Source organism: Geotrypetes seraphini, chromosome 11 (genome assembly GCF_902459505.1).
Source record: "Geotrypetes seraphini chromosome 11, aGeoSer1.1, whole genome shotgun sequence".
In the NCBI taxonomy this organism is placed as follows: Eukaryota; Metazoa; Chordata; class Amphibia; order Gymnophiona; family Dermophiidae; genus Geotrypetes; species Geotrypetes seraphini.
This window is the reverse complement of record NC_047094.1, coordinates 128941895-128967960: the sequence shown is the minus strand read 5'-3', so window position 1 is coordinate 128967960 and position 26066 is coordinate 128941895. Positions and strand designations below refer to the sequence as shown.

The following is a 26066-nucleotide window of genomic DNA, read 5'->3' as shown; positions in this document are numbered from 1 at the left end:
GTTGAATGAGACTATACACATCTTTCGCATTCTCATTCTACTTGGTCTCGTATTGATTATATTCTTGTATCTCAATCCTTGTTTCCCAAAGTATCTGCCTCTACTATTGGTCCTATGGCCATCTCAGATCATACTCTGATATTTATGGATCTGTAGTTAGATACTTGTAGAGGGGGCAATTGGTGTTTTCCAGCATATTTATATGATGATCCCTATTTCCAACAGTTCCTTGTAGAGCGATGGGCAGATTATGCACATTTTAATTCAGAACATGTTACTGACCCGATTTTTTTTATTGGGAAACCTCCAAGGCTGTGCTACGTGGGGACATTATAGCTTATGGGTCATTCCATGTCAAGTGGACCAATACTGAAAACCGCCCACGCTCGACCCCCTTGAAATCCAACCAAATTTTACAGGGGTGTTGTCTAGGGTCTCAAATGAAACTCTGCAAAAAATTTTTTGATCTATCTCAATTTGGTCAGGAGGTGGTTGAACAAACGCAATCGATCTCCCTTGCCTCGTGTGACCTAAAACACCAACTTTGCTTAGGCACTGAGGCAGAAGGAAACTACCTAGGAGTCTAAAATTTTGCAGTTTGGTACAACACCTTGGGGCACGTTTCTGTGCCAAGTTTGAAATCTTTTACAAAAATGCTTCCATTTCTACAGGTCAGCAAAGTAGGCAAAAAAATTAACGAATGAAAATTTTTGGCAAAGTTTACCTCCATACTGCTGCTGGTAGGTAAGTCAGCTGAGGGTACAACTTTATCAGCAGACATGTACCATGAGATACTTCCAAGATTTGCAATATGAGCTTTTACAGTCAAGTGAAGCTGAAGATATGACCATCCAAAAAATATGGCTTTATGTATTTATGCAAATTGAGATATTTGAATCTGAAAAACAGCGAAAAATGTATAGTTTTCTTTTTATATATCATTTGAAAGAGCATGTGTTTTGCTACAGAAGCTATCCTGTTTCATCTTGGACCCGACCTTTCTTTGGTGAGAATTAAAGCTTCAAAGATAAGCATTAGTTGTATATGCGTATGAATGTTTAATATTGAAAAGAGGCATGTTTAACACAAACTATGTTGTATGCAAATGAACAAGGTACATGAAGTTTCACAGTTAAGTTCAGATTGTTACTGTTTTATGATCCCCTTTCCTGTATCCATACATTTTCATATATCCACTGCCACTGGTCGTGAAGATCATGACAAGTGTATTATACACTAAGACCACATATTTATCAGTTATTGATCCATTGTCTGAAAGACATTCCCAATAGTCAGATAATACCATATAAATTTCTAACCTTTATTAAAGACAAAAAAGAAAAGTGCAAAAACCATACTTATTTAAAATGCGTATACATACTGACAAAGATCAGGAAATCGCATAAATTCAACTTTTAACTTTTAGCTTGCTGAATTCTCTGGCCAGGGTTTGAAGGGTATTAGTGCTAGTTGGACCCCCCCTAACACCATGTGTTATCTATATTTTCAACACTGTATTGTATGGTAAGCTGAATGGGGGAATGTCCTGACTGTACTTTGTACAAGTGTGCTGGGGGCTCAAGAGTGTGCTCTCATGCTGGTCTGCAGCTACTGTAATTTGCACTGTAGCTGTCACTGAAGTTGTTGCCATGATTCAAAACTCAGTAGATATGCAGTCACACATACAGTTGTGCGGTATGGTCAAACAGCAAAAACATCAGCAGAGACAACAGTCCATCAATGGCAGAAAGGATTTGTGAGGCAGGTCAAATCTTCAATGCACATTACTGTTTCCTTTAACATTTGTCTTCCTCAAACAGCCTTTCTATGATTCGTGGAGTGACACTTGTCTTACCTATTTCTTTTTATCTTTTGTTTTTTTACTTTGTTGGAAGAGATATGTTTGTTTCTTGGCGTTGTTTTGTTTGAGATGCAGTAATGTAGCAAATTTTGGAGCCTGGTTGGCAACAGTGACAGTTACACATTCTTCAGCAGCACATCCTGACCCCTATCTCCCTTACACTCTGTCAACTAAACTGAAGTTGTTATACATGGGCAGCCAGAGAAAAACACGCAGGACACCTATAAACCAATTTAAAATATTTGTAATAATAAAATAGAACTTTTTTAAAATAAAACTTTTTTTTTAAATATAAAATATAATAAAACAAATTTGGGAGGGGGCAGGTGCCCCCAAGAGCATCTGGAGCCACCTCAGGAGGGGGTCAGACTACGGGCATTGTGAGGGGTCAGACCCTTGGATTGGAGTATGCCCTTGGTCACCAAAACGGTTCCCTAGGGCATGGTCCACCCTGTCCACATGCCCTTCAAATGCCCATAGTTGGCCTAAATGACCTCCTTCATGGCCCCCATCCTCTCCAATACGTCAAGTATTCCAGGGACAGGTGCACCTGGATCTATCAGAGCCTCGGCTCTGTATTGGAGAGGTGGGGGAGGATGAAGGAGGCCAGCCTGCTGTGGCTCTGGTGACAAATGCCCCTCCTGAGGCTGATCATGCTGCTCCTGAGGGGGGGGGGGGCAGAAGGGGAAGGAGTTGGATGGGGTCAAGGGCAATGACTGGAAGGGTAGAAGGTGAAATGGGTCAGGCAGGGGCAGCGACTGGAAGGGCAACAGAGTGGGGAAAAGGGGTTGGATGGGAGTAGCAACCTTATCTTCCTCTTCCTCCTCCAGGTACAGCCCCTCTGGCTCTTCCTCCCCTGCCTCCTACTCCTCGGCCTCTTCAGGCTGTATGGGATCAACTCCTGTGCCCTTTATAGGAAGTGCTTCTGCTTCTTGAGCTAGACAAGAGGGAAACATGGAAAGAGTATATGGTCAGGTAGTGTTAACTACACTTTTGAATATGACATATTCTTTGTTGCTCTTTTTTTCCTTCAAATGTTAATACAACCAGGTACATACAAAAGACTCCACTATAGGCCACATTAAGGGGAAATAATAAAAAGCATAAACTTTCTACAAGGTACATTTCTTTCTTTATACTATTTTCTATACTGTTCCCTCAGAGGGGCTCAGAAAAGTTTATATGAATTTTTCCTTGTGTATACTGTTGGGCTCACAATCTATCTAATGTTTGCTGGAGCTATGGGTGGGCTAGGTAACTTGCCCAGGGTAACAAGGAGCAACATGGGCTCAAACCCACAACTTCAGGAGGCTCAGGCTGTATCTTTATTTTTATTTTTCAAATAATGTTTATTAGCGAGTGCAACACAGAGTGTACAGAAATCCAACAGTACAAGGACACAAGGCCCAAAATAGGTACAAAACTGAGGCTGTATCTTTAATCACTGTGCCACAATCTCCCCACATAGTAGCTGGCCTAGAGGTGCATATGAGGTAGAGAGGGTCTATGAGATGGACTCATTACTCACCAGCCTCGGTACACAGTTTCTTACCCCCCTCCCCCCCCCCCCCCGGAGGAATTGCTGTTCATGTCTGCAGGAGCCAGTCCTATTTCCTTAAGTCTTCAACCTGGATAATGGAGAAAAAGAGAGAGGGGCAGGATGAGTGCCAGGTGCATGATAGTTTTCAAATAGCAGTGTGACATAACCTTACTCATGCCTTCACCTCTGTGTCACAGGACAGTCCCCATAAAATTTTGAGTATAACATATACTGCCCTCCTCGTGTAACAGCAATACTAGCTACTGATAGGGTGATAGGAAAAGCCCTTTAAAATCTGAATAAAAACATTGAGGATTACCTACTACTCAGATTGTGCTGGTGTGAGAGTTTATTTTGGAAAACAGCAGAGGAACTGGACAAGTGTTAAAAGTACATGTTGTGGTATTTATCTGAGAGAAATGACTGCTTGTGAATCAAGAGGATATAAGTGTGGCTTTTGAATTGACATGTGATTTAATGCCTGGGGGAGGGGAGGGATGGATCAAGGAAGGATGGCAGGCAGCAGAGCACATTTTTATTTTTTATTGGGAGAGTTCATTGAAATATGTTCCCATTACAGACCAATTGTTGAAAGATGATGAAACATATTGGTGGCGCTAAACAGCTTTCAGAACTGGCACCTAGCCGCACACACATTTATATGTTTTGTCTATTTTATCAAACTTTCAAAAAATACAAGAACGAGAGGGCATTTGGAAAAGTTGAAAGGGGACAGATTCAAAACCAATGCTAGGAAGTTTTTCTTCACCCAACAGGTTGTGGACACCTGGAATGCGCTTCCAGAGGGCATGATAGGACAGAGTACGGTGTTAGGGTTCAAGAAGGGATTGGACAAATCTCTGAAGGAAAAGGGGATAGAGGGGTACAGATAGAAGACTACTACACAGGTCCTGGACCTGTTGGGCTGCCGCGCGAGTGGACTGCTGGGCACGATGGACCTCTGGTCTGACCCAGCAGAGGCACTTCTTATGTTCTTATGAGTAGGAGCAAGCAGGTGAGCAGTGGCTCATTGTTAGAGCTACTGTCTCAATACTCTGAGGTTGTAAGATCAAATCCTAGTACTGCTCCTTGGGCAAGTATTTATAAAAAGGATATCTGTGAGCTACACTGATTCCTTTAACATATACTTACATCATGATGGAAGGAGGCATGCCTGTTGTATCTTCAGGTGAGTATCTCCCAGGCCGTTCAGTACTGTAAGTATGTTCTTCTCTACCTTGGGGAGGAAAAGCCTGGCAAGCAGCCTGGATTCTTCCTCAGTAAAATTGGGCTGCCTCCTGCATGCTATTATACTGCATACAATTTTAATATAAACAGCATAAAATTGTTGTTCACCCTCAGAGACGCAACTGCAGAGTACCAACAAACAATCTACACCACCACACCTGTCCCATGGTCAGACCACCACCTCATTGAATTCCAACTCCCACTCGAAACTACCCTAGCCCCACGTAAAGACCCTAACCTCCCACCCTACGCCAACTCCCTAACTCAGTCAGCCCTCCAGCCATGGCCACAGGCATTTGCACCCTGAATGAAACCTGCACCCAACATCCCCAATCCATCAACCTAGCAGCCACCACTTGGCACTCCAACATCCAATCCCTCTATAACAGCTTTGCCCAGACAAAAACAACTCGAATAACCACCAATAAAACACCTGCTCCCTGGTACATCAGTGACCTCCGATCCATAAAACGATCTCTGAGGAAAGCAGAAAGGAATTGGATCAAACACCCAAATTCAGAAACCAAATCCCACTGGAAAAGCACATCCATCTCCTACAAAGCTGCCATCCTAGAAGCGAAGAAAGCCTACTACTCTCGCCTCCTACAATTAGCCCCTGCTAGATCCAAACAACTATTCACCCTCACAAACCAATTCTTCACCAGTGCCCAAGGAAAAAGCCACAACAACCAAACAGAACTTGATAGTGAGACTCTCTCGAACTTCTTCCAGTCCAAAGTACAAACCATTCGCAACAATCTTGACACCAACACCAACCCCACTCCTGCACACTCCCAGCCTAACCCAAATACCCCATTCTCTACCACTCTCCCCCAACTTGATATGGCCACCCATGCCGAGGTTCTCGAGACCCTGAGAGAACTCAAACCCTCCAACACCATCCTTGATCCCTGCCCATCCAGCCTCCTGCTGTCCACAGAAGACGCCATGGCAGAATCCATCCTCCCCATCATTAACACCTCCCTCTCCACAGGGACAGTTACCCTCAGCTGGAAATCAGCTATTATCAAACCCACTCTCAAAAAACCCACCCTTGATCCTAACGAACCTGGCAACTATCGCCCGGTCTCCAACCTCTCATTTGTCTCCAAACTCCTAGAACGAATTGTGCTCCGCCGACTACACCCTTTCATAGAAGAACAAGCGGCCCTGTCCCCTGCTCAATCCGGCTTCCAAACAGGCCACAGCACAGAGTCAGTACTCCTAGATATCATTGATGACAGCTGGTCAATACTCGACAAAGGCAGCGATGCCCTACTTATCCTACTTGACCTCAGTGCTGCCTTTGACACGGTCGACCACCACCTCCTCATATCCAGACTATGACCTTGGAATCAAGGACTCTGCCCTCCAATAGTTCACCTCCTTCCTTCACCAAAAGACCCAAACTGTCCTACTAGGGACGCACAAATCTAACCCTAAGCCTATCAAATATGGCGTTCCCCAAGGCGCCCTTCTATCCCCCCTCCTATTCAACCTCTACATCAGACCTGTCATTGATATAGCGCAGAAGTACAACATTAAAATCCACTCCTATGTCGATGACATCCAGCTGCTCTTCCCTCTAGGCGAAAACCGATCGTCCCAAATTGCTAACCTCCAACACTGCCTCTCTGACATGAAAACCTGGATGACAAACAACAAACTACAACTGAACGCCTCTAAGACCGAACTCTTATGGATCAGGAAAAAAACCACCAAATACACACGCCCAACACTATCATGGGACTCCACTCTACTAACGGCAACAGATCAAGTACGCAGCCTAGGAGTAACCTATCAGCCTATCCCTATCCACCCACATATCCCAAGTAGTCTCTACCTCCTTCTACTACCTCCGCCAACTGAGAAGGATCAAACCCTACATTTCCACACCTGACCTAGCCCAACTCCTCTACGCATATGTCCTCCAGAATGGATTACTGCAACTCCCTATTAACCAAAAAAGATCTCAAGCGCCTCCAACGGGTCCAAATGCAGCTATCCGCCTCCTACACAGCCTCAACTACCATGATCCCATCTCCCCAGCACTCCGCGCTGAACACTGGCTCCCAATTAGCCAACGCTGTGCATTCAAGGCCCTGGCAATAGCATACAAAAGAATTTATGCCACCACCCCCTCCTACATAAAATTCAAGCTACCCATCTACATCCCCACCCACACCCTTCGCTCGGAAATGGAGATACGCCTATGCATTCCCCCCGGAAGGTCCCTCCTCTCAGAAACCGCCCGCAAACGCTCCTACAGCCACTTCATTCCCCAACTCTGGAACCAACTCCTTCCTCAACTAAGACTACAGAACTCACTAATGACATTCCGGAAAATGGTAAAGACCCTCCTCTTCAACTAAAGGTCACCCTCAGTCTACACCCAACCCCCTTAAATCCCACCTCTACCCTTCTTTCGCCATTCTAATCTTCTGCCTAAATTTCTGTTTAGTCCACTCTCAGCCTATACTCAAATAACTTGTATCTAAACTAAACTACTTATATTTAACTTACTGTTCTTAATTTGCTGTATAGTTCCTATATCTAAACTGCAGCACAGTCTCGTATGTCCAAGTATTTAAATCTACTGTATAATCTTGTATGACCAATTCACTCCATTGTGAATGTTTACTTGTAAACCGTTCTGAGCTACTGGGAGGACGGGATAAAAATCTAAATAAATAAATAAATAAAATAAATAAATGTCATGACTCTAAAAGCCAATTATGTCATTAGGCGCTTTCAGGACGTCTATACGACACTTAAACAGCGATTCTGCAAAGCATGGACAAAAACCCCTACCCAATTCTGTAAAGGATGCCTAACAATATAGGCACACTTAGATTTGCTGAGCGTCGCTGAGCACGATTCTCTATTATGTGTCTGTGCATAATAGAACCATACTGAGTATTGTAATGCTGGACGCTTAAATGACTCCTAACATTTAGGCACCATTTATAAAATTTGTCTCATACTGTATACGCATTTTGTAAAATATATGTATAAAGCATGATTCTGACCACACTCCACCCAAACTCTACCCCAATACATGTGCCAGCTTGCATCGTGTATATTTGATGTATGGCCTAATTTTATGAGTCAAAACAAACAGTGCAGTGGCCCACAGATTAAACAAAGAGGTGGAGCCCCAGGATGAGAGAAAGTAGCCATTATTGGAGGATCCAACACGGGCTGTTTCGGTGTATCGTTTGTATCAGAAGTCAGATGTTGATCTGGTAGATATAGACCTTCCTATGGTAAATTCACAACATTGGTGTAATCATTAAGGATAATTGACTGTCAGTTGGTGGGCTCGTAGGCAAACAATTTTGTTTGCCTAAGAGCATACCAGGTTTTCCAATTGGGAAGCCTATTTACTAAGTTGCTGTAAACAGTACTAGAAGCACGGTTTTATTGTGGGAAAAACTTTTGCATGATTTACTTTTCTGGTACCTGAGCACAGATATTATACGTGAATGTAACTCACCTTGCGCTACAAATGAAAAAAGCGTGAACTAAATCTAAAATCCCTTTCCTTTCCTTCTCTTCCCTGTGTGAATTTTCTCCTGGTTACCATTGTTGGGATTATCCCAGGACAAGCAGGCAGCATATTCTTGCCATGTGGGTGACGTCATCCACGGAGCCCTGTCGCGGACAGCTTTTCAAGCAAACTTGATTGAAGATCTCAAGTTTGCTAGTACTGCCCATGCATGCGTGCCTTCCTGCTCCACTAGAGGGTGCATCCCCTCTTCATGGTCTTCAGTTCTTAGTTTTCCGCGGAGCCAGAAAGCCCTGTCTCTCTTCTCTGCGTTCTCTAAGTGCCTTTCTAGCACCGCGGCTTCTTTATTTTCTACGGGAGTCGCTGTGTAGGTTGTCAATTTGTTTCCTGCTCTATTTACCTCTTTTTGTTTTTCGTGTCGGCGTCCGGGGGCTCCCGGTTCGCCGTGGCCATTTAGCCTCGCGGGGCTGCGGCCGTCTACATCTATGTCCCGGCCTCTCTCACCGGGTTTAATAACAGTTTATATACCGCAATACCGTAAAGTTCTATGCGGTTTACAAAAGATTAGAGAAGGTACAGAATAATTGGACTTGAGAGCGGAAAGAGTGAGTGAGTAAGGGGGAGAGTAAGGGGGAGAACAGGTCAGTTGTCTAGGTATTTCAGGAACAGGTATGTTTTTTTAGACGCTTCCTAAATTCTTCGTAAGTAGTGGGCGAGAGAAATTGCTCTAGGTCTTTACCCCATAGGGCTGCCCGGTGTGAGAGAAGGTGCTCGTGGTGTTTTTTCAGTCTGCAACCTCTAACTGGAGGGGAAACGAAGTTTGAATGTGTGCTTCTCTTGCATTTGTTGGTAGAGAAGCAGAAAAGATCCGATATGTATTTGGGGGCTAGTCCATATAGTACTTTGAAACAGAGGCAGGCAAATTTAAACTTTACGCGTGCCTCCATCGGCAGCCAGTGCAACTGCCGGTAGTAGGGTTTTACATGATCGAATTTCTTTAGCCTGAAGATAAGTCTGACCGCTGCATTTTGCATTATTTGAAGACGTCGCATGTTCTTTTGGGAGATTGCTAAGTAGGCGATGCCCACCTGGGGGCGGGGCCTGAGGCACATGGGCCCAACCCGACCTTGTGCCCAAGGCCCCGCCCCCAGGAGGGACCTAAGGCTCCCGGGCCTATTCTGATTGGCCCAGGCACCTTAGGCCCCACCAGTAGGCGGAGCTTTGGGACGGATGGGCCAATCCGGCCTCATTCCGTCGTTGGCTACCTGCCCGACAGGCGGGTTTGGCTCCCGTCTGTCCGGCCAACTATACAAAGGTACGGGGAAGGCGGGTGGGGGGGTCGTGGGGGTCGGCCAGGGGGGTCGCGGGTCGGCTGGGGGGGCGGTCGGAGGTTCTTGGGGGGGGCGGTCGTTGGGGAGAGGGGGGTTTGCGTCGAGGGCAGGAGGGCCTGGGATCCCTCTTGCCCGTAATGTAGTGCGGGGTGGGGGTAGGGGGTCGCCGTGGCCAGGAGGGTTTGGGCTCCCTCCTGGCCCGAACAACTAGCGGGGGGGGGGTCGCCAGGGCCAGGAGGACTTGGGCTCCCTCCTGGCCCGATATTGTCGGGGAGTTGGGGAGTCGGCGGGGCAAGAGGGCTTGGGCTCCCTTTTGCCTTGATCGTGTTGGGGAGTCGGGGGGGCAAGAGGGCTTGAGCTCCCTCTTGCCCCGATCGTGTCGGGGGTGCCGCGGTTGGCTAGGGCAAGAGGGCTTGAGCTCCCTCTTGCCCCGATCGTGTCGGGGGTGCCGCGGTTGGCTGGGGCAAGAGGGCTTGAGCTCCCTCTTGCCCCGATCATGTCGGGGAGTCGGGACCAACAAGAGGAAGCAGCAGGACACCGGTAGGAGCTTCTACATGATGGGGGGGTCGGGAGGCTGTGGGGGTGCGAGCGGTCCTTCAGGGTTGGGGTGCGGGTGGGAGTGCGTGCGAGCGGTCCTTCAGGGTGGGGGTGCGGGTGCGTGCAAGCGGTCCTTCGGGGTGGGGGTGCGAGCGGTCCTGCGGGGGGGGGGGGGCTGAATCGGACGTCGGGGGCATCAGGCTTTCAGGGTGGGGACAGGACTTCAAGGGGGAGAGGAGAGTCGGGGCAGGCGAAAGGAGAGTCGGGTTGGCCAGAGGAGAGTCGGGGCGGGCGAAAGGAGAGTCAGGCAGCATGCGCGGTATACGGGTGTGCGCGGTATATAAAAATTTCTGTACATAAATTTGTGTTTTTCGCGTGCTATACCCGTGTGCGCGTTTTACACGGGTGCGCGTTATCTACGTGAAAATACGGTAGTATTCTTTACGTTACACAGGTAAGTGTGAGCCACACCCATCTCTAAACAGTGAGCTACTGACAATATGTGCATAGTTAACGAATAGCAGGTCACCAGATTATTGGCATTTACATGAATATGTGCAAACATTCATGAATATATGTCAGTATTCTGGTCATAATTGTAGCCCATTTTATAGAATTACTCTCTAGTGTGGGAAATCAGTACTGAGCATCTGTTTTCACTCCTGCTCAGAGACATGAGCATTTTTTGAAAACAGACCCCTAAATATAGCTGAGACACAGACACGTAAAGTGACTACTCACAGTGAGTGGCTTGACATTGGCAGGTCTTCAGGGTCTCTTCCCAAGATAGGAGAGAATAATGAGAATAGTCTTGGATAGTCACTCCCAGATTCTGCAAAGTGCGCCTAACTTTAGGCATGGTTTAGGCGTCCGATATAAGTGGATAATGAGGGATTTAAGGGTCTTAACAAGTGTTAATTGGGACTTAGACGGAGGTAGGCCTCAGATAGGCGTTCTCAGAATATGGATGCGAGGTAGACACGAGTTTTGGGAAAAGTAGCATCCAAGTATGTAGACGTGGGTGTAATGGTGTAACATGGGCGTGGTTAAGGATAGGCACCACATAGACACTAGTTGGGTAGCAGACCGCATCTAAACATCGTGGAAAATTTAGGTGAATGAAAAGCTGGTCTAAGTGTAGAAACATAGAAACATAGAAAGATGACGGCAGAAAAGGGCTACAGCCCACCAAGTCTGCCCACTCTACTGACCCACCCCATAAAGCCCGAGTGCTAATGACCCAGTTCCTTAACTCGACCCTCGTAGGGATCCCACGTGGATGTCCCATTTATTCTTAAAGTCGAGCACGCTGGTGGCTCTGATCACCTGCTCCGGAAGTTTGTTCCACTGATCCACCACCCTTTCTGTGAAGAAATACTTCCTGGTGTCACCACTAAATTTCCCTCCTCTAAGTTTGAGCGGGTGCCCCCTTGTGACCGAGGGTCCCCTGGGAAAGAATATGTCATTTTCCACCTCGACACGACCTGTGACGTACTTAAATGTCTCTATCATGTCACCCCTTTCCCTGCGCTCCTCTAGAGTATAGAGCTGCAATTTGCCCAGTCTTTCTTCGTATGAGAGACCCTTGAGTCCGGAGACCATCCTAGTGGCCATCCGCTGGACTGACTCAGCTCGAAGCACATCTTTACGGTAATGTGGCCTCCAGAATTGCACACAGTATTCCAGATGAGGTCTCACCATGGTTCTGTAAAGTGGCATAATGACTTCAGGTTTGCGGCTAACGAAGCTTCTATTGATACATCCCATCATTTGCCTTGCCTTGGATGAGGCCTTCTCCACTTGTTTGGCAGCCTTCATGTCTGCACTAATGATTACTCCCAAGTCCCGTTCTTCTGAAGTCCTAGCTAGTGTTTCTCCATTCAAGGTGTATGTTCTGCATGGATTTCTGTTGCCGAGATGCATGACCTTACACTTCTTAGCATTGAAGCCCAGCTGCCATATTGAGGACCAGTTTTCCAACGTGATCAGATCATGCATCATGCTATCCTTGAGATTGCTTTCGCTTACTGTATTACACAGTTTGGCATCGTCGGCAAACAGTGCTACTTTACCCTGAAGCCCTCGGGTCAAGTCCCTTATGAATATGTTGAAAAGGGATGGTCCCAGGACTGAGCCCTGCGGCACTCCGCTGGTCACCTCCGAAGTCTCAGAGAGGGTGCCGTTGACCATAACCCTCTGACGTCTTCCACTCAGCCAATCATTGACCCATGCAGTTAGTTTCTCACCTAACCCCATCGATTTCATCTTGTTTAATAGTCTACGATGTGGGACACTGTCAAAAGCTTTACTGAAATCCAAGTACACTATGTCCAGAGACTCTCCCGAGTCTAGCTTTCCTGTCACCCAATCAAAGAAGCTGATAAGATTGGATTGGCATGACCTGCCCTTAGTGAATCCATGTTGGCAGGGATCCCTTAGATTCTCCTCATCCAATATCGTGTCTAATTTACCTTTAAGTAGAGTTTCCATGAGTTTGCACACTATTGATGTGAGACTCACCGGTCTGTAATTCGCAGGCTCTGCTCTGCAACCCTTTTTGTGCAGAGGAACGACGTTAGCTGTTTTCCAGTCCAGGGGGACTCTCCCCTTACTTAGGGAGAGATTGAAGAGCATGGCAAACGGTTTTGCCAGAACATCGCATAGCTCTCTGAGCACTCTTGGGTGCAAATTGTCCGGTCCCATGGCTTTGTTCACCTTGAGTCTTGACAGTTCTCTGTAAACATCAGCAGTTGTGAACTCAAAATTCTGAAATGGGTCTTCCATGCTTTGCTTTGTTTCCAGCCGTGGCCCGTGCCCTGGTGCCTCACAGGTAAAGACTGAGCAGAAGTAATCGTTCAGTAGTTTGGCTTTATCGGAGTCTGTTTCCACATAATCCCCGTCTGGCGTTCTAAGGCGTGTTATCCCGTTTGTGTTCTTTTTTCTGTCGCTAATGTACCTGAAGAAGGATTTGTCCCCTTTCTTAATGTTCTTCACTAGAGTTTCTTCCATTTGAAGCTTGGCCTCCCTGACTGCTGTTTTGACCGCTGTAGACTTTGTCCTGTATTCAATGTTTGCTTCCTTTTCCCCGGTGCGTTTGTATGAAAGAAATGCTCTTTTCTTCTCCTTGACGAGGTACAAGACCTCATCAGTGAACCATTGGGGTTTATTTTTCCTTTGTTGTTTAGATACCGATTTTATGTAGCGGATAGTTGCCTCGTGAAGAGTCGATTTCAAGGTTGACCACATAGCTTCCACATTATCAGTTACTTCTTGAACCTGCAGCTTCTGATGGACGAAATCTCCCATGCGTGCGAAGTCAGTGCCTCGGAAATTGAGTACCCTTGTTTTTGTTTGTGATCTAGGGAAGCCTTTCTTAAGGTTAAACCATACCATGTTATGATCACTGGTGGCTAGCGTTTCTCCCACCGAGACCTCCGAGACGCTTTCCCCGTTCGTAAGTACCAGGTCCAGGATGGCCCGGGCCCTGGTGGGCTCTAGTACCATTTGTTTGAGCCGTACTCCCTTCATGGACGTCAATATCCTCCTGCTATCACAAGTTGTCGCTGAGAGAGTGTTCCAGTCTACATCAGGCATGTTGAAGTCTCCTAAAAGAACAACATCCCCCCGTAAGGTGATATTCTCAATGTCCTCAATTAATTCTGCGTCCTTGTCCTCCGATTGTCTTGGAGGTCTGTATACCACACCAAGGTACAGGCATTTTTCCCCGCCTCTGGCCAGGTTTACCCAGATGGATTCCCCAGTATACTTGACATCCGTGATCCTGGTTGTCTTGATGATCTCTTTGATGTAAAGTGCTACCCCTCCTCCTAACTTACCCTCTCTGTCTTGGCGAAGCAGGTTGTATCCTGGTATAGTTATATCCCACCCATGAGAATCTGTGAACCATGTTTCGGATATTGCTATTACGTCAAGGTCTGCATTAACTATTTCAGTTTCTAGTTCTAGAAATTTATTCCCTAGGCTGCGTGCGTTAACATACATAGCTCTCCACTCTTTATGTTTATTACTCTCATGTAGAGAGCCACCCATTTGAATTAAAGTGTCTCCTAGCGATTCTTTTGCCGTAAGGGTACTTACCTCAGACTTAGAAGCGGAGTTTTGGTTCGCCACATCAGGATTGTTACTTACTGCTCTGGTGTAAAAGTGGGTACCCACCCCCGACTTACCTAGTTTAAAGCCCTTCGAAGTTTCTGCTTGATTTCTGCTTGGCCTGAACTGGGGTTTCTGTGGGTGCAACATAGACGTGCTTTGGGCTTCCGAAATGATATAGTCTACCTAGACTTCAGGAATTGTTTTTCCCCCCTCCTAATAGATTTAATAAGCTACCATATCAATAGGGCACATCAATATAAACATATTGCATGGAAAACATAGTACTTTTCTGCCCAAACAGTAATATGATTTACTCATTACACCACCTTTGGCTTTCCTGCTTAAAAAGAACCCCCTTTTTTTTCTCACCAAACAGTGCTGCAATCAACTCTTTCTTGAAAGCAAAGAAAAAAGTGTAAATATTGCACACATTACTTCATTTCTCAGCACGTAAAAATAGAAAAAACAGATACAGACCTTAACATGCATTTTTCCTCATTACAGAATGGAGCTGTTCAGCTGCACAAAGCTGACCTCATTATGAGATCATCAAGGTGCACCTTCAAGGTAGTATGCCACAATTAAAAGATGCACTGGGTGTTGAACTCACAACACTGTATGATCAGCACAGGATTTTAACACATTGAGCTACATCAGCTTCTACTCAGGTGAATCTCACTGCCCTGTCATATCATAGTTGACTGACCTGCCTATGTATCATCTAATTAGCTATCATATCACAATCACCACAAAGAAAGCATTTGTGACTCACAAAGTTAATGCACCTTGTTGCACCTTGTCCATCTTCTCAAGCTCACCGGTTCAAATCCCACCTTCACTAATTTTAACAACTTCCTAACAGCTTCCTATTAGCTGTCATAAGAGGGTCTAGATCAAGGGTGTCTAACCTTTTGGCTTCCCTGGGCCGCATTGGCCCAAAAAAACGTTTCTGGGGCCACACAAATGTGCAAATGCTGCAGCAAGACAGAGGAGGGAGCCGGCAAGATGGTAAACACCCAGGGGCAGCAGAGGAAAACACTGCATCGCCCTCGATCAGTGCCACACAAAATACTTCACTGGGCCGCAGGTTGGACACCCCTGGTCTAGATGGTGGACTTTGCCGTTTTTATCAGCACATTTCCCTTTCCAGGCAAACTTGTTTTCACCTTACCATGGCTAGGACATCCTAAGCTGTCATGGGAGGAAACTTCTCTGACAGAGAAAAGCCATTCGTGGCTCACCAAGTTAATGTGCCTTGTTGCACCTTGTCCATCTTCTCAAGCTCGTTGGTTCAAATCCCACCCTCACCTTCCCTCATTTTAACAGCATCCTAACAACTCTCATAAGTGGTGGACTTTGCTGTTTTTCATCAGCATTCTGCAGTTTGCAGGCACAGGTGCATTAGATACATTCATCTGCTCTCAGCTACAAGCCATTGTGGTAGGAATGTATTTCTTTTTATGCAATATCCGCACAGGGCAACAGGTATAAGAGTTTACTAAAACTTCAGAGGGCTTGGACAGGTATTGAAGGAAAGTACATGTTTTTTAGACGTATCCTAGAGACATTACTGTTGTTAAATTCAGCTTGCCTGGCTGTGGTTTCATGCCTGAGGAGTGTGTTTGATTGGGGGTTTAAGATGAGAGAGAACAAGCTACTTTAGACATCTGAGAATTGTTGCAGATCATTTTAAAGATCAACTCAAATATGTTTAAACAAAGGAATGGCTAAAGAGTTTGAAGATTTTCTGGTAGAAAAATGAATATCAAATATTTGCTAACCATACTCAAGACTTAAGCCCCTGACGTATGTCAAACTACTCCATGATCAATTTGATATGTAACCACTTGTAATCTCTGTCTAAATAATGTGAACCGCCTAGAACTCTTCGGGGTATGGCGGTATACAAAAATAAAGTTATTATTATTATTATTATTATAAAAGCAGTGCCTTAAGGCATAGAGCTTTAGAGGGAACTTCGTTTAGAATTTGGTAACAGAGCCTCTACAGACTAAGCAGATTACACATGGCTTCTTGTAAAAGCTTTGAAAAGTGAAGGAAATGATTAAAAGTCAGTGCAGCTGTGTTTGGCCAAACCACACTCAAAGCACGCCCAATCAGATTTGAAAATTTTTTGGTGGGAAGTCCTAACGGTGCCTAAGACATCAGACGCTACTTAGGTGAGCGTAGTATAAGAAGGTCCATCAGAGCAGCTTTTTCTTTTTTAGGACTCCTGTGTTATTGCTTATGCTGATTTCTGACACTTTACTTTTCTTGATTATCTTATAACCTTTTCATTCCTATATCTGCCACAACTCTCTCCATTTCACAGGACCATTAGCAGCTTTAGTAATTTGCAATTTTGATGTCTTTCTAACCTTTTTCATCTTTCCAGGAATTCCTTGCTAGCAGCTCAGATAATAAATCGAAGTGATACTACTAGCTACTAGCTACTTAGGTGTCCAATAATTTTGCTGTCACTGCCCCTACTCTCTGGAATTCGCTGCCTAACCATTTGTGCAGTGAATCTGAAATAAAACAATTTAAAGCAAAATTAAAAACATTCTTGTTCCAGGATGCCTTTGGACAACAACTTTCCTCTTAAGGACAAAAATTAAATTAAAATTATTACTTTTTACCCTAACCTATTGTGTTTTCCCTTCTTTGTTTCACTTTTTTTTTACGATTGTAGTTCTTCCCCTTTTTCCTATTATTTGAAGTTGGTCTATATGTCTTATCAGTGTCTTACTAAGACACTTAGATTTTATCTAGTATCCCCAAGTTTAATATGTTTTTCTGTAAATTTTATATTGTACACCACTTAGAAACCTGATTAAGCGGTTTAAAAAATCTTTTAATAAACTTGAAACTCAGGTAGAACTGATTTCTTCTTTGGGACTCACATTCTATGTTATTGCTTATGGTGATTCTCCGCCTGATATCTGCCATAACTCCATTCTACAGGGTCATTAGCAGGTCTGAGAAATAGTGATGATAAAAATTGGTTCCAGGAGTGTTGGCTGAAAAAACCCCATGCTATTTGAAACTTTGGTGCCAGCAAAATGGATGTGCAAGTTACATGAATATGTGGAACCTATGATGTTGGGAAGATGGAAGCGGTGCTTTTACTCATAGAGCTAAAGGTAATTCTTTTGAGAGTCATAATTGATAGTTATCCTTATTATAAAAAAGGAACAGTGTTTGTGCTTCTGTTCATTCTAGCTGTTATTCTGAGACTGTGCTGTGACATATTCTCCCAAGATTTCTGCTTTTTATTTTTGCCACAGCTGTCTAACATTTCCCCCTTTTTCCCCTGATTTCAGGTTCCCAGAGTGGCTAATGACTCCCCTTGTGTTTCCCAGAGACCAGAGCAGGTCTGTTCAAACTGGGTTCAGCACACCAGCTTGCACCTGGCCAAAGCTCAAATACCAAAACAGAAAGAATATGTGAGAATGATGTACTGCAACCTTTGTTTGCCCTTGTGATGAATTATATACATTTTTACAATACTAACATGTTTCACACGTTTTTTTCCTTCAGAAAGGTGTAGTTATTGATGATTTTCTGAGAGAACAGTAAATTGGTGAGTTTTAGGCTCTCTTTTAGAAAGGTGCGTTAAATCAACACATGCTCTATTAACGCATGCATAGGATAACATGCACGCTTTAACATTTACCATGTGTTTAAGTGGCACCGTTTAGGGCGCCGTTAACGTGTGTTAAAGGTTAATGCTTGCATTATATCCTATGCACACATTAGTAGTTAGCACATGCATTGATTTAGCGCACCTTTATAAAAGAGAGCCTAAAACTCACCAATAAACTCTCAATTTGTCTCAATCCATCTTCCTTTTTCTTCAGCCTGCCTTCTCCTACCAGGAGCAGATTCTGGGACCTTAACAATTCTACCACAGTAACAACTTGGACCTAGGAGTGGCTTACTCTGCATACTTGTCATCCATCTCATCGAACTGCAGTTGCCTGATATTATACTTGCATGCTGCTTTCCTGGACTGTGCAATAAAAATCTTATCCCATTTTTCACCTTATACTTATTTATATTGAGTAGCAGCCGAGCATTAGTGTTTCCTTAATAAGCATCACTTCAGCTCCTTCGTCACATTGACCTTTGTCTTATCTAGTGTTCCATGAGGCCCAGGCTGCAAAGGAGAGAAGTGGGGAGGCCCTTAGGGGCTGGCAAACAGGGTAGCTGGCATGTCTCCTGCCTCACAGCCTGCAACCAGCATAATATTTGAGAAAATGAGATTATATGAGAGCTGGAGAGGATGAACAAGGTGCAATGAGGTGCCTTAACTTGGTGGCTTCTTGCAGTCATGGAAGAGGTTTCCTACCATGACAGCTTGAGATATGCTTAACTGCAGCCGTTTCGGCATGCTTCGGGCGCTCCATAACGGAACCGCAAGCACGCCAAAGCTACTGCCCAAACGACGCCTAAACGGAACATTATAATCAAACTAGAATTGCTATGATTTTATGGCTTATTGTGTAGCACAGCGGTTAGAATGAAGATTCGGGTGTGAGCCTGGTCTGGGTTTGACTCCCTCATGTCCTTCAGCTGACACAATACTCATTTTAATAAAAATTACAAGCTACAGACCATCTAATTTTCATCTCAAAGAGCATAACATTAGTAATACTAGAAGCAATATTCCAAAAGTGGAGTTTGCATTTGATAAAACCAGCAGTATTTGAATCCATGTCACATTTATTGAACCATACTTGAGATTCGGGCTTTTAGGACAATGAAAGCAGTGCTTTAAGCCATTGAGCAACCAGTCTTTTGTCTCAGCTATCTGTGATATGATAGTTAAGCAGCTAATACATAGGTAGGTCAGCAAGCTATGATATGACAGGGAAATCGGAGAAACTGAGTGGAAGGTGGTGTAGTTCAATGAGTAAAAGCGCTGTGCTGATCTTGCAGAGGTTGTGAGTTCAACTCCCGGCCTGTCTTTTACTTGTGGCATTCTACCTTGCAGGTGCACTTTGATGATGTCACAATGAGGTCAGCATTGTGCAGCTGCTCTCCTCCCTTTGCAATGAACTAGAAGCCACATTCAGGTCTGCTCTGTGTTTTATTCTGTTTTTAAGCTTGGTCAAATGAATATATGGGCTTTCTCTTTGCTTTGAAGAGTGAGCTGATTGTAGCAATGTTTAATGAGAAAGAGAGTGTTATTTAGAGCAAGGAATCACTTCTAAAAACATCTCTCAAATAACATCTGTGGAATGCCCAGAGAAAGCTCATTGGATGACCTAGGCTGCCTAAATAGCATGTATCCTGCTAAAGCCTTTCTGGAGCTTAAACCACGTCTATTTAAAGCTTATACGATGTTCAAAGTCCTATGCTTTACAGGTTTATCAGGTTTCAGGTTTATTTAAAAATTTGATATAATCAAAATTATAGGAGCTAATTTTATCATTACTATACAAGTTTTTGTGTAGCACAGGAGTGAAACTTCCACCCTTCTACGCTGTTTCCAGTTCAACTTCCAATCAGTACCTCTCAGTCAAAAAGTAATCTTATACTTATCTTTTTAAACATGGCATACTGTGTTTTTATTATCCTTTTAATGATGGTATACTTTGGGTTTATTATGTTAAAGCTTACAATCCTGAAATAATGATAACAAATCGGTAAAAAACCACATTTTTATATATATAACTAGCATTGTAGGGATGTCTATCTGGGGTCTATATCAGGAAAAAGTTGATTTTTGAAAACGGGTATCAGATGCCTATCCGACGCCTAAGTAACGCTGATTAGAACTTGCGCTACGCGGACGTCTAAAGCATGCCTAAAACTAGATGCAGTTTACAGAATCGGGGCCTCAGTGCTATGTAGTGTCCTTCACCTTCTGTCCTGCTTGCTTTAAGTAAGGGATGGATTTAAATTATCTGATCAATGATACTGTATTGGTTGATTGTATCTTTATGCTATTTTTTTCTCTTTCTTTCTCTTACAGAAGATGCAGAGTTGGTACAGTGTAAGTCCCACATATTTCTATTTCTTTTTCAGTAAATCTTGCTCCTGTCTGTTTCCTAGAAACACAGAACATTATAGCAGATAAGAATTCAAAAGCTTACCCTGTCTGCTCAGTGTAATTGCTGGTACAATACTTTAGACTCTCAACTTGTGTCTTCCTTTCCAACATCCATTCTGCTTATCCCAAACCTTCTCAAAATTCTCTTATGGTTCTATCTCCACCAGCTGTACTGGAGCTGCTCCCTCCATCTGTCTCCTGATTCTACCTCCTTGGAGCCTCATACTGTTATTCCATGTTCTAAAGCAGTGTTCTTCAACTTTTTGACACCTATGGACCGGTGGAAATAAAATAATTATTTTGTGGACTGGCACCAGTCCGCAGACTGGTGGTTAAAGAATACTGGGCTAAGTTATGGGCCAGACCCCGCTCATCTCCGCCCAAGACCCCGCCCCATAATAGTACTAATTATAACACCATTTTTTTCCATTTTTCATATACACACACACAAACACACACACACACACAATATAATCTTATTAACAACACATAATGGTTAATCACACTGCATGCTTCTCAACATTCATTCCTACCAGAAAAAAGATAACCCCATGCAAATACAGGACCAAAAACTAAATGTACTAATATATACAAACGAAACTCTAAGATTCAAGACTCTGCATGCACTACAACCCCAGAGAAAAAGAAACAAATGCATTTCTTCCTGAACAGTGCAAAATACAGACAGCAGATGTAAATTCTCAAAATTGACACAATTCAATCACTAAATTTAAAACTAAAATCATTCTCCCTACCTTTGTTGTCTCCCTCCCTCCATGCTGTGCCTTACCTTCTGGCCTGCTCCTGCCTGGCCATTTTATGCCGCCTTAGGCGTTATCTTCGGGCGGGCTCCCTTTTCCTCACTGACGCAGTGCACAAAGACGTGGGCAGCGGTTCCTCGCATGTCCTGTGCCTCATCGGAAAGCCTTCCCTCTGACATTGCAACGTCAGAGAAAAATCTTCTGGTTCAGGCGCTGGACACGCTGCCCACGTTTTTGTGCACTGCAGCACTGAGGAAGAGGGAGGCGGCCTGAAGATAATGCTGCATTGATCGCACCATGGACCGGTAGCTGAAGAACATTGTCTCAGGTCCGATTCACGTGCCGGCCCTGTGGACCGGCAGGAAATTTCTGCGGACCGGCAGTTGAAGAACATTGTTCTAGAGCAGTGGTCTCAAACTAGTGGCCCAGGGGCCACATGCTGCCTGCCAGATACTATTTTGAGGCTTCGGTATGTTTATCATAATCACAAAGTAAAATAAAACAGTTTCTTGATCATATCCTGATTCTAGAGCTTGAAGAAGATGGCAGCTTAAGTCAATTGCTCTCCTCACAGCCAGCTAAATAGAGAAACATCAGTGCATTGATTTCCTGAGAGATAAAAGCGGCTGAGAGATTAACTATCTCACTTTACTCATGCTGATTATTTAGGCTTTATGAGAGCCACTAACAAGTCAAGTAAGCGAAATAAGCCGGAGCTGCATACTCCGTCTAAAAATCCACTTCAGATACCTGAAAACTATACTATCTTGGACATCTTGGTAGAATTGTGTGCGCTGAAAGAAATAATGAATGGCACCAAAGAAGACATAGCAGATTGTGTTGAAAAACTCACTAATCTTACCACCGAGGTTCAGCAATTCAAATTTAAACTCACTGATCTCGAGATGAAAACAATTATGACAGAGGAAAACATAAAAATCCTACAAAAGGAAATAAATTACCTACAATTGAACAAGACTTTGAAGACGCAAGCAACCGAGCTAGAAGGAATAACCTTTGTCTGCTGGGAGTTCCCGAAGGTCAGAGAGGTGCAGATATCATCAAGTATATTGGAAATCTCATCCCTAAGGTGCTGGGTCTTACCTTTGATAGAGCCTTTGAGATGGAACAGGATCGTCGCACACCTGCTGCAAGACCTGCAACTGCGAGATACCCATGCCCGATAATCTTTAAAGTATTAAGATATCCGCAAGTTATTCAAATTATGCAGAGAGCCAGAATGAATGCTCCCATGAAGCTAGAAGGTAACACCTTGTTCTTTTCACCTGATCTCTGCAAGCGCACTGCCGAAGCCTGAAAAAAACTGCTGGCTTACCAACCGTAATTAAAAGACCTCGGGGCACAATTCAGCATATTTTATCCAGCCAGGCTTAGGGTCCGTATAGAAACATCACCAAGGATTTCACTGATGCGGTGAAAGTGGAGGAATTCCTGGAGCTTCATAACCCCTCTTCAACCACCCGCGCTTGAAATAAGAAATGAGATTTCTTACTTGATTCAGCATCAGCTCTATAAACTTTCCACATAACCGACCTGTGACTATTGTGTCAGCTTTCTCTATATTACTACAAAGCTGCCATGCTGATTTCACTAACTTTAATTGACTGTTTGCTGTTGCGCAGAATGTTCAAACTGCCTATCTAATTGATGTGTTCAATGCTGTTTACGGATGGTTTACTTTGAACACTAAGGGCTAGATTTACTAATCCTCCTTTCTGTGTGCGATTGGAAGTAGGCTGACCGATTCGCCAACCATCTGCATGCAAATGGGGATGATCGGAGGCACGCCCCCAACCGACTGCACGGATCGCTAAAGCCCTGACAGTAGTGACAGGAGAAACACAAGGTCACTACTGTCAGGGCTTCTGCTGGCTTTCTAAATTTTTTTTTAAATTGGGCAGATATTTTGCATGTATTACACAAAATAACTGCTCAGTTAAGATAAAAAAATAAAAAAGCCCCCCCCCGAAGTGCCTCCTCCCTCCCCAAACCCCTAAAAAATGCACCGCGCGCTGAAGCCTCGCCGAACACAAGGCAGGAGGGATGCCATCTCCCTCCTGCCATTGCAAATGCCACCTGGCCGGGCCCGGCCCACCTCCCTCCCTGTAGTAGGCCGGGCCCTCCCTGTACCTTTAGAAATGTTGGGAGCAGGAGGGGTGCCCAGTCCCTCCTGCTCCTCAGGCCTCTTGAGTCCAGTGATCTTCGGGAGCAGGAGGAAGGGCAAAGTCCTCCTGCTTCTGCTGCTCCACCGCAATACCGGCCTTAGACCACGCCCCGATGCATCATATGATGCATGGGGAGGGGCCTAAGGCCTTGATTGGCTGAGGCGCCTCAGGCTTCTCCCTTGGGGAAGGCCTGGGGCGCCTCAGCCAATCAGGGACTTCCTTAGGGAGGAGTCTTAGGAAGTCCCTGATTGGCCTACTACAGGGAGGGAGGTGGGCGGGCGTGGCCAGGTGGCATTTGTGATGGCAGGAGGGAGATGGCATCCCTCTTGCCTTGTGTTCGGCAGTGCATTGGCGTACGGGGGGCATTGGCGCGGGGGTGCAGACATTAGTGCACCAAACTTTATTTTTTCTATGTCCCGGCCTCTTACCGGGTTTAAACGTTGTTTTCAGTGCGGCAGGACAATTTCCATCACCGACCCGGACATTGCCCTGAAGATTTTCACCGCTGCTTGACTCTTCAACCTCGGGCCTTTTGTCGCCACTGTGCCCGTTTTGACCAACTTTTTAGCACTATGGAGCCCGAGAAAACCTCGACCACGGGGACGACCTCGGTCTCGAAGGCCTCGGCTTCGGGTGCAGCCTCGGTTTTGAAAGCCTCGATTCGACGCAGGCCTCGACCTCGAAGACCTCGGCATCCTCGGTCTTGAAGGCCTTGTCGGCTCCTCCTTTGAAGTCAGCTTCCGTGGGTAAGTCTCCTGTCTCTCTTTCAGGTACCGTCCCTAAGAAGCCACCAGAGTCTCAGGCTCCACAAACTGTACTTCCGGTTTTGTCCGCCTCCTCGAGACCTCCAGCTAAGCGTGCCTCCAAGCATTGGGAATACTCATCTTTGAGGTGCCCTCCTTGGAGCGCACTGCTGCACCTACGAGACCTGATCCTTTTGTCTCGGTGCCGATGTTCGAGGACATGTTAAAGTCCATATTGACCACTCAAATTTCTTCGATAGTGGCTCAACTTGTCCCATCCTCTACCCTGCCTCCTTTAGACCAGCCTGTGCAGCAGTCTGAGCCTCCTGTCGAGGTACTTCGGGGCAGGTCTCGGAAGCCTCATCAACTCTCTTCTACTGACACTTCACCTGAGCCTCCGTCAATGTCTCCGCTGCCTCGGTCGAAGCATCGCTCGAAGCACTCGAAGCACCTTGCTTCCAAGCTTCGTAAGGACACGTCTCTGGTACAGAAGCTTTCAACTTCGATGGATCCTGAGACTTCTTCTAAATCGAAACATAGGTCTTGTCTTCGAGGTGCCTCGACTACTTCTCCAAGTCTATCAAGATCGAGGACCCTTCCGTCGAGGCCTGCTTTGCAAGACTCTTCCCCTCCTGCCTCGACACACTCTATGCCTCGAACCCCAAGGACCTCGCTGTCGAGGAGCTTGAAGCGCAGGCACTCGCTGACTCCACCTCATGCAGATAGTGCAGCTTCTTCAATCACTATGCGCTTGGACTTGGAGCCCTTGTCTCAATATTCTAGAGAGGCTTCTCCGTCCTACTCTGTGGTTCCTCGGTCTCCCTCTCCCTCTCCAGAGGATGCCTCGACCTCAAAGTCCACTTCTTTTGCAAAATTTGTCTTCGATATGGGGAAAGCCCTTCAATTGGATCTTCATTCTGATTCCAAGTATACCCCAGAAAACTTGGCTGACATGGAACTGTCTCATCCACCTAAAGAGACCTTGAGGCTGCCTATGACTCCAGTTCTCAAACAGACCTTCATGAGGAACATGGAAACTCCTTATTCCATTACGGCCATTCCTTCCAAATTGGAATCCCGCTACCGCCACTGTACCCTGCAAGGGATTTGAAAAATCTCAATTATCACATCAGTCTTTCGTGGTGGAGTTGTCCTTGAAGAAAACTCATCCTTCTAAACTTTATGCTGCAGTTCCTCCAGGCAGGAAAGGTCGCACCATGGATAAATTTGGATGCTGATTGTACCAGAATTCCATGATGGCTAACAGAATTCTTAATTATAATTACGTTTTTACCACCTATTTCAATCATTTTCTGAAATTGTTGCCTTCATTTTATCGGGACTTTTCCAAGTCATGTCTTCAGGAGTTTAAACAAATCCTCAAAACTCTATCTCAATTCAGACTTTTTATGTTACAGGCCTCTTATGATGCTTTTGAACTTTCCTCCAGAGTCTCTGCCTTTGCAGTTGTCATGCGTCACCTTGTTTGGCTACGCATTGTTGACATGGATCCCAATCTGCAAGATCGTCTAGCCAACTTACCTTGTCAAGGGAATGAACTTTTTGATGACTCCATTGAAGCTGCCACCAAGCGCCTCTCAGAACACGAGTGCTCTTTTGCTTCCTTAATTCGACCCAAGCCCAAGCCTCCTCTTGCTCGGGTATATAAACAGCCACATCGTCGTTATGCTCAGAAAACGACGCCAGCTTTCTCCAGACCTCCACCTAGACGTTCTCAGCAACAACAGCGTCAGCAGAAGGCTCAAACTTCTGCAGCCACTAAACCAGCTTAGTCTTTTTGACGTTCCCTGTCTGAGCATTCCAACCTCCCTGCATCAGAAATCTCTTCTGCCCATTGGAGGTCGTCTCCCATTTTTATTCCCAGTGGGAAACCATCACATCAGATCTCTGGGTTCTGACCATTCTGCGAGAGGGATACTCTCTTCACTTGCTTCAGGTTCCTCCAGATCACCCTCCAAGAGAGTGTCCTTCCAATTCGTCGCAACTTCCTCTTCTTCAGGAAGCTCAGGCTCTCCTTCGCCTTCGAGCTGTCGAAGAGATTCCTCTGTCTCAACGGAACCTGGGGTTTTATTCCCGTTATTTTCTGGTTCCAAAGAAGACGGGGGACTTGCGACCCATTCTGGACCTCAGAGCCCTTAACAAATTTCTGGTCAAAGAGA

At 45.1% G+C, this 26066-nt stretch overlaps 1 protein-coding gene across 6 annotated transcripts in view; it reads left to right on the top strand.

Moving 5' to 3' along the window:
• Positions 1-26066, top strand: part of GRAMD1A (GRAM domain containing 1A) — a 275350-nt gene that overhangs the window by 49409 nt on the left and 199875 nt on the right. For 3 of the 6 annotated variants that reach the window (XM_033914365.1, XM_033914366.1, XM_033914362.1), the window contains exon 3: positions 20119-20139. The exons of 1 other annotated variant lie outside the window; for it this stretch is intronic. In XM_033914365.1, the coding sequence (XP_033770256.1) occupies positions 20119-20139 (21 nt within the window). Of the gene's footprint in view, positions 1-17102; positions 17282-20118; positions 20140-26066 lie in introns of all 6 variants that reach the window. 2 more of the 6 variants (XM_033914367.1, XM_033914363.1) reach the window with 2 other exon arrangements.